Source organism: Ambystoma mexicanum, chromosome 3p (assembly GCF_040938575.1).
Source record: "Ambystoma mexicanum isolate Mex_15411 chromosome 3p, UKY_AmexF1_1, whole genome shotgun sequence".
Lineage (NCBI taxonomy): Eukaryota > Metazoa > Chordata > Amphibia > Caudata > Ambystomatidae > Ambystoma > Ambystoma mexicanum.
This window is the reverse complement of record NC_090925.1, coordinates 222,642,977-222,655,686: the sequence shown is the minus strand read 5'-3', so window position 1 is coordinate 222,655,686 and position 12,710 is coordinate 222,642,977. Positions and strand designations below refer to the sequence as shown.

The window sequence follows — 12,710 nt, the reverse complement described above, 5'->3', positions numbered from 1 at the left end:
CAGGATATGTGGACAAATGTAATTCGATATGTGATTGGTTATTGCACTCATAGGGGAGGGTGGGTTCATGGGTGGGTCTGTTCGGGATGGGATGTTATATGATATACAGGGCAGTGTGAGGGGTCAGAAATGAGAGACGGACACAAAGTTGAAATCTTTTCTATATTAGACTTTTTATTAAAATAATAGGGTTTGGACAAAGGCCTTCCTATCCCTATCCAAACCAGAGTTTCCCTGCCTACAAAATCAAAACGAGGGATCAGTCTGTGTCTCGTCATCCAACTTAGGCAAACTGTCCTTGTGTTCAAAACATATCTGACCCTCACACTAAAAATGAACAACATGTGCAAGATAAATGTCTCTGCATTAAAATCATCAAAATAAGTGCAAAAACAAAGTATATAAACCCAACAAAACAATCCTTGTACCCAGGGGGTGATTCCCTTCCCCTGGACTGTTACCGGTAGAATATTAAAAATATTCAGTTCAAGCAATAGTTCTTGAAGAGTGGTAGAAATGTCTCTTTCACATGACACTTCCTTAAAGATGATGAAAAAGTGTATTTTCCAAACAATGGTGGTTTTTATAAGCATGGCAAAGGTGTCTTCTCTACTCTGCAATTCATCAAAGATGAGCTCCTGGTATACTTGCATGCAAGGAACCCTTTCACAATATCTTTTCCTTGTACACAATCTGGATGGATTACCTGGTGTACTTCCCTGCCAGGAATCCCCCTCTGGGCTTGGTAGGTCCCCTGGTATACTCTCCTGCCAGGTATCTTTCCTCCCAAGTCTCACTGCCTGATGCAACACTTTCACCAGGTTTTCTTAAAATCTTTCAGGTCTCTTTCTCTTTGAGTATGACAGTTTCACTCCTTCACTGTTATACACTATTAGCTTCAGATATGACTTGTTCCCACTTCCCCCATGTTGCCATCCCTTACATGGAGACTTGTTCAAGTGTTGATTAACTTCAGTGTTAGTATTCATTGGCTTGTGGCAATGCATGTTCCAATCTTCCCCATATTGACTTCTCACATATGAAGAGTTGTACAGATCTTGCCTTTCAGTTGCTTCATTAAAGTTCATTTGCTTATGACAACATTTACTCCAGCTTTCCCTATGTCAACATTTCATATATGGAAACTTGTGTAAATACAGTCTTTTTATATTACTTGGCTGGTATTCAAAACCGTTTTTCAATTTTATGACGGTGGGTACACCCCAGGAAACCCCAAAACTCCTGGGCAATCTGACTGGTGTTTGCTGGCTTACCCGACCCTTGGTGTATGGCTGCTGCAAAGTCTGTGCTGCAGGAAAGCGTTCCCCGCTCTGCAGACACTTTTCCGATTCTCACACCAGCTTCTCCTTCACTCGCTGGTGATAGGGTTGCTCTTCAGCATGACCGCATCCCCGACAGCCTTTCCCTGGCTACTGGCTCCTCAGTGGTCCCCCTTCTGCACCTGCTATGCTGTGCCCTGTCTCTCTCCACTCCAGTAGAAAGCGCCTGCTTCCTTCAGCGTAGATCACTCGCATGTATCCACCTTTGGTTCTGCTTCACACTGCGCCCGCTTTGTATCTCTTTTCCTTCTGATCTACTCTTCATTTTGCAAGGCACCCCATTTTGAAATGTCCTGCACAGCTGATTGGTATTGCAACAACTCGTCTGCGCATTCAGCTTTCTCCTCTTCCTCGTCCCAGTTCTGTGGGTGTTAGAGGATTTGGAGGCCATTGGAGTTTGAGACTCTCGAAAGCTATATTGCTTCGGATCGTTGTTCAAATCAAGACTGTCAGACATAGAAGATGCTAAGTGGGTATTATGTGTAATGTTAATTTGCTCAGATTGACAATATGCCATCATTATTTTGGAGGATGTTTCAAGGGGGCGGGGAGGATACTGTGTCTCTTCCATTGGAGCTACCACTTCCTCCTGATAGTCGTTCCCTCCCACATGATCCTTCCTCATAATAGCACCCCCAGGGTCAGGATCAGGTAGCAGCTCTTTCTCTAGCCATGTGGGAAAAGATCATCACGGGGGAATCAGTGATGACTCAGCATGATTCATCATAGAACCTAATGTTTATATATTACTGTTTTACTTCTCCTCACAGAGATGTGCTCTGTCTCGTTTTGAGGTTCTCTATTTTGCATTGGATTGAATGTTTCAATAAAAGGATTAAATTAAACAAAAAAATTCAAGATAAATATTGGTGCAGGGACCTTTGCCTTCCAAAACCTCTATTCAAGAGCAAGAGGAAAGATCCAGATGTTTCAACATAGCACAAACATTTTGTGAAATCTGTCCCTCTACCTGGGTACGTGTTCGGTGAGAGGATGTTGGAGATGCTGTTAAAGCCATGTGAACAATACATATGCACGTCTTTGAATCAGCATTAGTACCCGGCGGGGGTGAGGGTGAGTGTGGCAGCCTCCCAGCCAACGAGGAGACTCGGAATGGGGGAGTTACCACATGGTAATCCCCCCGCTCTGAGCCTCCTCACAGCCAGAGGCTGCCATCTTCCAGTGCCGGGGATTCAGGGAAGTGCCCCCTCCATCCCTCTCCACAGATTCCCCCCCTTCCCTCCACTTCCCTGCTTTTTTGCTCCTAATTGGGAGCAGACGTGCTGGAAATACTTCTGTTTCCAGCGCGTCCACTCCTGATCTGCGACAGGCCGCCATGGAAAGGAAGAAGTGACTACATGGAGTCCCTTCTCTCCTTTCCATGGCGGACCTGTTTTTTGTTGACTCTTTCCCTATTTTTTTAAATGGCTGCCATGGAAAGGGAGAGGAGACTAGGTGTAGTCCCCTCTCCCTTTCCATGGCAGGCATTTTGTTTGTTTACTTTTTTTAAATTATTGCCAATGTCCGCCCTGGAAAAGGAAAACTGATTTTTTTTTTGTCATAGCCAAAAAATATTGACTTTATACACACATCACAATAGAACATTCATACAAAACACAGACATTAAACAGTACAAATTAGAACAATACACACCTAAGTTACAGCGTAGCAAAATAAAAAAGTCTCCAAAAAAATGGAAAACACTCGCGGTTGTATTTCTTTAGGCCATAATTCAACAAAAAATAAAAAAGGTAAAAGAGGGGATAAAATAACTAAGGTTGTACTAATCAAGTCTCAGAGGTAGATGTCCCTCCAGGAAAAAAGATCCGGAATCAAATGATTGTTTTGGAATCCTCGTTTTTCACAAAATGTTATACCATTACTTCCTTTCAGGCCCAAGCCTTTTAGAAGATTCACAACTTGATATGTAAGAAAAAGTCTGTGTCCTGAGACCAATTTTTCCCAGAATATGTTGGAATCTACATTTTGAACAAATCTTTTAAATCTTTTAACTCTTGTGGCCCAAGTCCCTGGACATTTTAATAAGAGGTGTCTAATAGATTGTTTTTCAGCACTGTCACATTTATCACAGTTATCAATAGGATAAAGCGCCTTGTCCCTAGCATGCAGGATCTCTAATGTAGGGAGTAAATTTAATCTAAGTTTAAGAAAATCCATTCGAGGGCTCATAGCAGGGAATTTCTTTAGGTAAAACGGTAGGAAAGATCTCGATGTATCTGTTGGATTGAGTGAGGAGGATAATTTAGCCAATCTCATCCTGTCGATTGTCCGAATCAAATCCATTTTCTTCATGGATTCCTTACTCTTTAGAGGAATTTGGATCAAGGTTTCAATCAAACTATCAGACTGTATTAATATCTCGTTGCATTTTAGTTTGTTTGTTCAAAAATGGAGTATCTGCGTTCACCATCGCCTTTGCAACGTTTTCATATAGAGAAGAAAAGGGAGGATCAAGAATCAATCGTTATGCCGAAACCCATTTCCATTCCAGTCAGGCACAGAGCGAAGCGAGGCCCAGCTCATATTTTATGCTGCCAATGGGGATGGAGGTGGGCAATCCAAAGTTATTTTCCAGAGTTTAGCCTCAACCCCATCCCATTTAATGTCAAAAGCTTGTACATTTGATTCTAGACCAAATAAAAGTTTGGGTACCACTTTTTCGATGTAATATTTAATGACTGGAACAAAGGAAAATTTACAATATTAATTAAAAAAAAAATTCATTTCTAGTCCCAATTTTGAGATCTTTAGGTCCAACACTAGAATGAGCAGGGCCCTAGTCGGGAAAGCGTGGATCTGAGAGTCTAGATAGGTTACCTCATTAGCGACTGGAATCAGCTGGATTTATTATGATTAATTCTTAGTTCATTCACTGTAGCATAATCGACTAAAGCTTTCAATAGCCGCTGCAGACCAATTTGGGTTTGATCTAATACGATGATGTCATCGGCGTAAGCCAACCAGTTGATGTTTTGGGTGCCCAATTACGGACTAATGATACCAGTTGATTCCAGCCCCTGATGCAAGTCTGATTTGTAAAGGATAAAGAGCATGGGTGCAATAAGACAACCCTGTCTGACCCTTCTTTCGATCTTAATTTCACTGGATAGGCTGCCTTGTTTGTTTAATCTTACTCAAAGAGTTGAATTATGATGTAATTCAATTAGGATATTCAAATGATTGTCAAGCACTCCCCACTTCCTCAATTGTCCCCATAGCCGATCTCGATTGATGGTGTTGAAAGCCTGAGATAAAACTATCCAGGCTCTGAAAAAGGGAGTACCGTTCTTCATGAGAGATCCTGAGGTAAGGCAAGTTAAAACGCGGCCATTTAAGGAAGTAGATAAGCCTCACCTGAAGCCTGTCTGCTGCCTCGAAATGATCCCCTTGGTTTTTGCCCAACCTTCCAGGTCCCTCAATAATAATCATGCAAATATTTTTCCATCTGCATCTAGGAGAGCGATTGGCCGATAATTAGAGACTGCCAAGCGGTCCCCTTTTTTGTAAATCGGGATGATGATGGATTTAGTCCACGATTTAGGGATGTTCCTTGACTGAATTATGTTGTCAAATAAAGATTTTAGGACATTGGCCCATAAAGTTGGATTGAGCTTTAGAATCGCATTACTAAGTCTGTTGGGACCCGGGGCGCGTGAAACTGAAGATTTTTAAATAAGCGTTAGTATATATTCCCTTTCAAAGGACAGACCCCATTTGGTAGACGATATACCCTTTGGCTCTTTGGTGTCAATTGGACCATAGACCTTAGAAAAATGAGTCACCCAGACTTGTTCTTCTATAATGGTGTTTTGGGTATGTTCGATAGGATTTTCCTTTGAGCCAATAATGGACCAGAAGCTACTCGAGTTTTTTAAATAGATAGCTTTTAACATTTCTTCTCCTGATTTTTGAAGTCTCATGAATTTATTTGATCTGACCCAATTTCTGTAGCTTTTGTTAATTAGCCTAAAACCCTCCTCATACCTTATTTGATCTTTAGTTGTTTTTTTCAGTAATGCCTTTTGTAATCTTTTATTTTTTTTCTCATATATTTCAGTATCAAAAGGCTGTTTGAGAGGGGGGCGCATGGTTTGGATCTTAGTACTAGAGGGGTCAAGGTCCCACAAGGGTTCGACAAAGTGGGAGGGACCACAGAGCCCCGACAACTGCTGGTGTGTTAAATGACTTGTCCTATTACTTAGCTTATCGGTCAAAATTTGCCCCCCTTTATTAAATCTAACCACCCGATTCCTGGCAGTCTTAACAGAGAGTTCCTGGTTCTAATGGGAATCCGGGCCGACCCAATCAAGTTCAAAGCTCATTTCAAGCATTGCATGGTCACTACACTTTCTATTAACAGATTTAACTGCACACAACTATCAAAAATCTTCTTAGAGGTGAAAATGTAGTCGATTGTCGAGTGAGAAATTCCCCGCATCCATGTGGAGGAGGAGGGGATATCTCCCTCGACATTCCCATTGAACATTTGAAGATCCCATTTCCTCATGTAGTAACACCATAGGTAGCCATTCATGGTCTTTGATTTACGGTTTCTCAAATGTATAGAGCCAATTGTAATACATTGGGGGTCATTACGAGTTTGGAGGTAGCCATGGTGCTACTAGCACCATGGCTGCCTCCAAAGTCGTGTCCGGGTTCCCTGAATGGGGAATTACCGGTCATTCCAACCTTGGAGGACCCGATAAGTCCCCATTCAAAAAACCCATACCCATTCCCATTCAAGCCCCCATAGGGCTCAATGGGAATGGGGAGGGAGCTAATAACGGGCTTGTTATTAGCTCCCTGGTCCCTTAGCGGCTCCCGCTAAGGACGGCTGGTTTTACCAGCCAGCCTTAGTGGGACCCGCTAAGGGACCTCGTAATGCGGCGGTAAGGGGTTAACGGCACCGGTCCCCCATAATTAGGATCTCATCAGTCAGGAAAAGGGATATATAATCAGACATTTTATCCGACAGATTTTGGAGAAATTTCAAGAGGGGACAGTGCAGGATTCCAATATATATCAACTATAAGCCAATTAGACTTGGATTTATGGCCCTTCCTCTCCACCCTAATCATCAATATGCCAGGGATCTCATCTAATAGAAATCTAGAGGCTGGAAAAACCTCATGTCGACAAGCAATACACAGACCCCCACACCAGGCGTCCCTTTCCACTGAGAACTGCAAGATGATGGTGTATAGAGAAGCCATCTAGTCCAAAAGGGAATTGAAGCCAGGTTTCCTGTAAGAGAATCAAGTCAAAGCTGTTAAAAATATAACGCTTCATGGTCTCTTCACAAAAGGAGTTATAGCCTCTAGTATTCCAGGAGAGAGGGCGAATAGATGTATTGGCTAGAGCTTCGTATGGGAATAGCCCAATTTAAGAAATATCTGTAAAACAATCTCTGGAACCATGTCCCAGACATTTTAAGTAGGGGGAACAGTCTTCCCAGAGTCCAACTGGACTACACTTGATTCTTGAGGTAGGTGTTTTAGTAATGTGGTTTCACTTATTGCAGGGAGGTTTCTTGATATCAAAATACCCCTTTTTGCTCAGTCGACTTTGGCACCTAGGATAGCTTCTAGGCACAGTCTTGACTTAAGTCTGATTTCCGTAGTATTTGTGTTTGAAGAAAATGGGAAGCTGACCCGGTCAATGTCAGTTGTTGAAAGATATTTCAAGATCGGTATAGATTCCATCTTTGACAAAACTTTTGCCCGATTCAATGGAGATTTTGTGGTGTTGTCTTTATTGGTTCTTGACAAATAAAAATGTTTTTTTACATCTCTAGGATCTTCGATCTTGTCCATAGTTTTGATTGTTAATAATCCCTCTTGAGTGAGTAAGTGAATTTTTTGAGGGGAATTCTATGAGTTCCTTTGAGTTCCTTATTGGATTTTTGACTTTTTGAACATCTGTTTCCATAGGATTGACCATATTTTTCATTTCAGCTTTTTGTTTTGCAGACCAGAAATTTGGGGCAATTTTTCGAGTTTGTTGATTTCAATATTTCTGGATCCCTATCGTAGCTTTTGTTATTACGAGGACAGAGGTCACAGGCTGGGGTGTTTTTGCTTTATCTGAAGTAGTTTTTCCTTCTTTCTTCCTATGATCTGATTTATTGTTCTGCCTTTTTTTGTTCGTTGGTCTTCCAATTCTTGTCTTTTAAGATTCTTTATAAATCTATTTGTGTCGGAGCTTTGTTTTTTCTTTTTTCGCCTCGATTTGGGCCCTCGTCGTTCTTGTCTCCCTCAGATCAATAGGAGGTTTTCCTCTTGTCCCTCTGTCAGTTTATTTAGTCTCTTCTTTGTCGTCTCATTTCTTTTTTTATCTCCTTTACTTGTGAGTTCCTTCAAAGCTGGAATGTCGTTCCCTACCAAATCACCATTCACTGGTGTGGGAGGGTCCAACTGCTCAACCAGTTGTGCGAGCCAAGCAAATTCTTCCATTACTGAAGCCAATAAGGGGGGTATCCTTCCCAATATTTCCATCAGGGAACAGAGACATTGTTTGTGCACCTTTTACACTTTCTCCTAGAGTTGCATTGAGGATAGATATTACCTCCTTTGTCTCCCTCCACTGGTTGAATAAGTGATCGATCTTTTCAGAATTAATCTTGGAGGCTAGATTAATTTGAGCGTGAAGTGTTTTGAAAACTGACTTAATTTTCACTTCCCCAAAAGTCATTTTCTTTTCATTTTTTTCTTCCTTTCCGAAACGCCAAAGCATTTCAGAAAGGAAGGGTACCAATAGCAATAATTTGCTTGCCTGGGGGGCATTATCGAGTCAGGTAATGCACCGGGGCCTTCGTTAACTATGGGTACCAGGGTATTACCTGACTCAGTAATTTCCCCCCCCCGCCCCCTGCCTCCGGCTCAGGGATTATTGCTTAATTAAATGGAAAAGGGCCCAACATTAACACTGAAATGATATATAGATTCAACACAGTAAGCCATTTGTTAAGGCCAACAAGTCATCCACATTTATTAAGAAGAACATAATGGGACAAATCCAAGTAATTTGTCCCTTTCCCCCACCAGGTAGCCAGCCCCCTTAGGACTAGAGAGGTTAGCCCGCTAAGTTTAACACCCCTTAGGAGACAGTGAAAGTGGGATACCATTGGGGTAACCCACCCAAAGGGGACAGCAGATCCCTAGAAAGGGGTATAAGCCATCCTCCCTTGTTTCAAGATCCCAATATCTTTGTTGGCTATATGGAAGTGATACTTTTAACCTTCCTGTAAAAATGACTGTCAAGGTTTCTGGTCCTTTGTATTCACTGTCCTCACCTGGGATGGGAGGACAGTGGATGGTCCCACCCCATAGCAGAGTGGAGGATGAAGAGCCAATCAGAACTGGAAAAGAGAACCCCTATGCTAGAGAAGCGCAGGAACCTCCTCCTGGGAGGTGGTGCAGGACAAATGGAGTGAGCACCAGGCTACTTAACTAGCCAAAGTAAAGTGGTTAGATTCAAAGGCGCTCGTCAAGTAATATGACGAGATATGCTTTAACTGCAAAAGGAACAGTTTGAGGCCCAGTGAACGTTATTGCAAACAGTAGTGAATGTATTAAGAGTACAAAATAAAAGTATTGGCTCTTCGTTCCCATTGGTTCAGTCTATTGCGACCTCTGACTTGTCCGACCGTATGCCACTTATCATAGAACAGGTCTTAATAGCTCAGCGATGATTGCAACAGGTTGAAAAGTAAAGGTGCAATGTGAAAAGTAAGACTTTTAGTAGGGTCTGTGATGTGTACTCTGTTATCAGTAGATGTGAAAAGAACAGAATATATGCTTTCTATAACTGATGCTCCTGACATCTCTCTCTCTCTCTCTCTCTCTCTCTCTTTCTAGTGAGGTGTGAGCTTCTCTTCTGTGCTCTCAGCACCATGGACCATCTCAGAACGCATCAAGAGACAACACACTCGAGCTCCTTTTGTCAAAACCTGTGGTTCGGTTTACAAATGGTGTCTGCTAACGTGGTGTGTGTACACTAACTTTACCAAGATTTTACCATATCTGGACACATGGACACGGACCATAAGATTCTTTCATCCTCTCAGCTTATGTGGACACCAAGGATGCCTCTCAGTTCATGTTTACGCTGACTTTGGAAAGTGTTCAGTTTCTCAAAATGTGTAGACATTTGCTATGCCAAGATTTGCAAACTCATGTGGACATGTGCACATCAACTATGCCATGCTTTCAGCCCCTTCTGGACTGTGGGCACTTAAGTCCACAAGCTTCACACCCCTCTAAATACATCAAGCGCTTGACCACGCCAACCTTCGACCTTGGATGTATGTATTTTGCTCGAAAAAACTGATCAAATTATTCTTGCTCATTTTTATTGCTTTGTTTGCCCAATGTTTTTACCACAGAATGTGGGGGGACCCCCACTCACCGCCTACGCAGCCGCCCGCACCTCATCAATGTTACCTGACCCCAATCCGCCATCTACATTTTGTTGGGAAAATTGGAACAAAATAAACAAATATAAATTGGAGCCGTTTTTGTTCGGGAAATAGACGCACTACTCCTAAGCTCATGTGCAGGGTTTCAAGACTTTGATTTAATCACCTACTGCCTTCTGCGCAGTAAAGATAACCCAGTTTGCCCACTCTCTGGTCCTATCATGGATCACCATCCAACATTTGCTCCACCTAAAATCATGTAGAGGTCCACAATCACAAACCTTGAACTTGTAATTGCAATCATAGGTTTCCATCATTTTTCATTGGGTGGTGGGTCGCCATTCTGACCTATTGCTGTATTTGGGTGTGTGGACATTCATGCTCCCGAAGCTTAGCTTCAAAATATTGCTTCATATAGAGGTGCATCATCACGCGCTTCCTCTATCTCAGGTCATGTAGTGGCTCAAATAACCTTCCATCATCTTAGGTGAAGTGAATGTTTACCATTCCAACAGTCCCTGTCTCATGTCGTGTTGAATATTATTGCAGGCTTCCTCCATCTGTCATCTTGAGAAGTGTCTCCATCACTAGTTTCTACCACCCAAAGTCATGCTGAGGCTTCCATCCTAAGCTTCATGTTTGGTTCATGTGGGCAGTTCACACACCTCGGATCAGGTGGAGACAAATTATATCAGTGACCCCCCACCAAAGAGGATGGGACATATCAAGCTGTGTCGGCTTTGGTCTTAAAAAGCTCAGTTACTCATAATGTCTCCTGCCTAAAGTTTTGGACTACATCTTCCATGATCCTGCGCCACAAGCTGTTAGTCAAAACATTGAAGGGCCTTCCTCTCCAAAGTCTTACACTCAAACAGGGTTGTCCAACTCCAGGCCTCGAGGGCCAGAAACGTGTCAGATTTTCAGTACACCTGTCATTAATATTCATGAGAAAAATTTGCATATAATTATTCTAAATGTATAGACATTTCTTCTCATGAATATTAATGTGGGATTTCCTGAAACCCTGTCAGGATTCCAGCCCTCAAGGCCTGGAGTTGGACAACCTATACCTTCCTTTCTCAACATCAGCTACTGCAGCACTAACCACGCCAAGCCCCGCCATCCTAGAGCATATAAAGACTCAAAACCCCAAACCTCCCTTCTTTCTGGTCTTGTGGACACAAGTAATAACACACTTATAGAATATTAAGTTGTGTGAAGAACGTGACCAAATTCTGAGTTTTTCATATTTTGTAAGCAATGATACCAGATATCAGACGGTGGCAAGGGAGGTTCGTACTTATGTAGATTAGGGCACTTTCTAGTACACTTTGGAGGGTCAGATTGGTGGAAGCCCACAGAAATATAACTTCAGTAGGAGCTCCACCAACCCAGACTGTGTCAGCCTTTTCTCTCTGTCCCGCCCGATTCCCTCTCCACATTGCCTTGAAAATTGATCCTTAAAAGTCTACCATTCTAGTTGTCTCTCTATTATTGTGCCCTACTGATGTATCACATTGTCATACAGCTTTCCTTTTGATTCCCTGGTAAAAATACAACACACACATGCCTCACCATCTTGTGTCTTACAAACAGCAACCAGACCAAACTACATTTTCTGCCACGTTAACTTTCTTCACTCCCCCACACAGGTCTTTTGAAGACAGACTCTATAAAGGGCCACCATCACAAGCCTTTTTATATAATGCAATGTAAGGGGTCTTTTATACCACAACTTCTGCCATTTTGCCAACTAACTTTCCATAACATCTTCCATCTTAGGCCTAAAGTGACAAAGCTAGCAGGCAATTACCAGTTCAGGTCTTGTGGGCACTCACCAGACCAAACTTGCATTTTAGACAAGGTGCAGGCACACCATCTCAAGCATCCAACGTTGGTTCATGAAGAAACTAATTTCTCCAAGCTCCTACCTCATGATTGACTCCATCCTTCTCCACTGCGTGGGATCATTGGGTCTGACTTGAGGTTGATTGGTGTCTTGGCTAATATGGTGGTGGGGCTCTCCAATCTAATGTCACTCATTTACAGTTGCAACCCTCTGTGTCACGCACCCTTTATCTTTGTATCACTTTATTCCTCGTTCCTGTTTGGTCTGGATCTCATGTCCTAAAAATGATGGCTGATACAATCAGAATCGATGCTGAAGAGGTCCTTCCCATGGCAGTGTGTATGTTGATACTGAGATTCGCTTTGGCATCAGTTTCATTCTTCTAACTTTTCAATATTTCCATAGATAATGCTAATTGTACAATCCAGTCTTCTAATGTAAACATTTGATGAGCATCTCTCAAATAGATAAAATGCATCTCCTGTCCATCACAGTGTCTCTCCTTCATTCCAAATGCCAATGTTGACTACATCACTTCCCGTGATTGGGCATCTCTAATAGGATCTCGTCATGTGTCTCAGTATATGAGAGGGAACTCACTTCCTGTTTGGCATCCACTCCTGGTTGGAGGGAAGTGTTACAACTCACTCAATGACCTCTCTACTCGAAGTGGATGTGTTCAGTTGTTCAGAATTGCCTGGCCTTGGTGTGTGACTGTGTGGGCCTTTTTAAGGTAGGTGGACCTGAACAACAAAAAGCTGTATACAATAGATGTCATAACTGTACTGTGTGTCATTATTCTGCTTATGGTTCTTGGGAAGAGAGGTATGCAGGATTTATGTTTCATGTCAGGGTGATGATGGGCCACACAAGCCATCGCCACAAGCCCAACTGGGATGGCCCATTGTGGGCATTATTTATTTTATTTTATATTATTTCATTTGTTACACGCGCAGACCCTTAGGTATCACAGCGAGGTTACAGACAGCTTAAAATGTACTTATGCAATGTTACAATAATACAGATAAAATGACATTTGGCCTAGTGGCTCTGATAACAAAATGGTTACATCTTTTTTTTAGAA

The 12,710-nt window shown here is 42.3% G+C and overlaps 1 protein-coding gene across 2 annotated transcripts in view; it reads left to right on the top strand.

Annotated features, from left to right (window-relative positions):
- LOC138580291 (pleckstrin homology domain-containing family G member 6-like) overlaps window positions 1–12,112 on the top strand; it is a 365,164-nt gene extending 353,052 nt beyond the window's left edge. For both annotated transcript variants that reach the window (XM_069650705.1, XM_069650704.1), the window contains one exon: window positions 9,218–12,112. In XM_069650705.1, coding sequence (XP_069506806.1) covers window positions 9,218–9,227 — 10 coding nt within the window. In that variant the 3' untranslated portion in view covers window positions 9,228–12,112. The remainder of the gene's footprint in view (window positions 1–9,217) is intronic.
- Window positions 12,113–12,710: the final 598 nt, after the last annotated feature.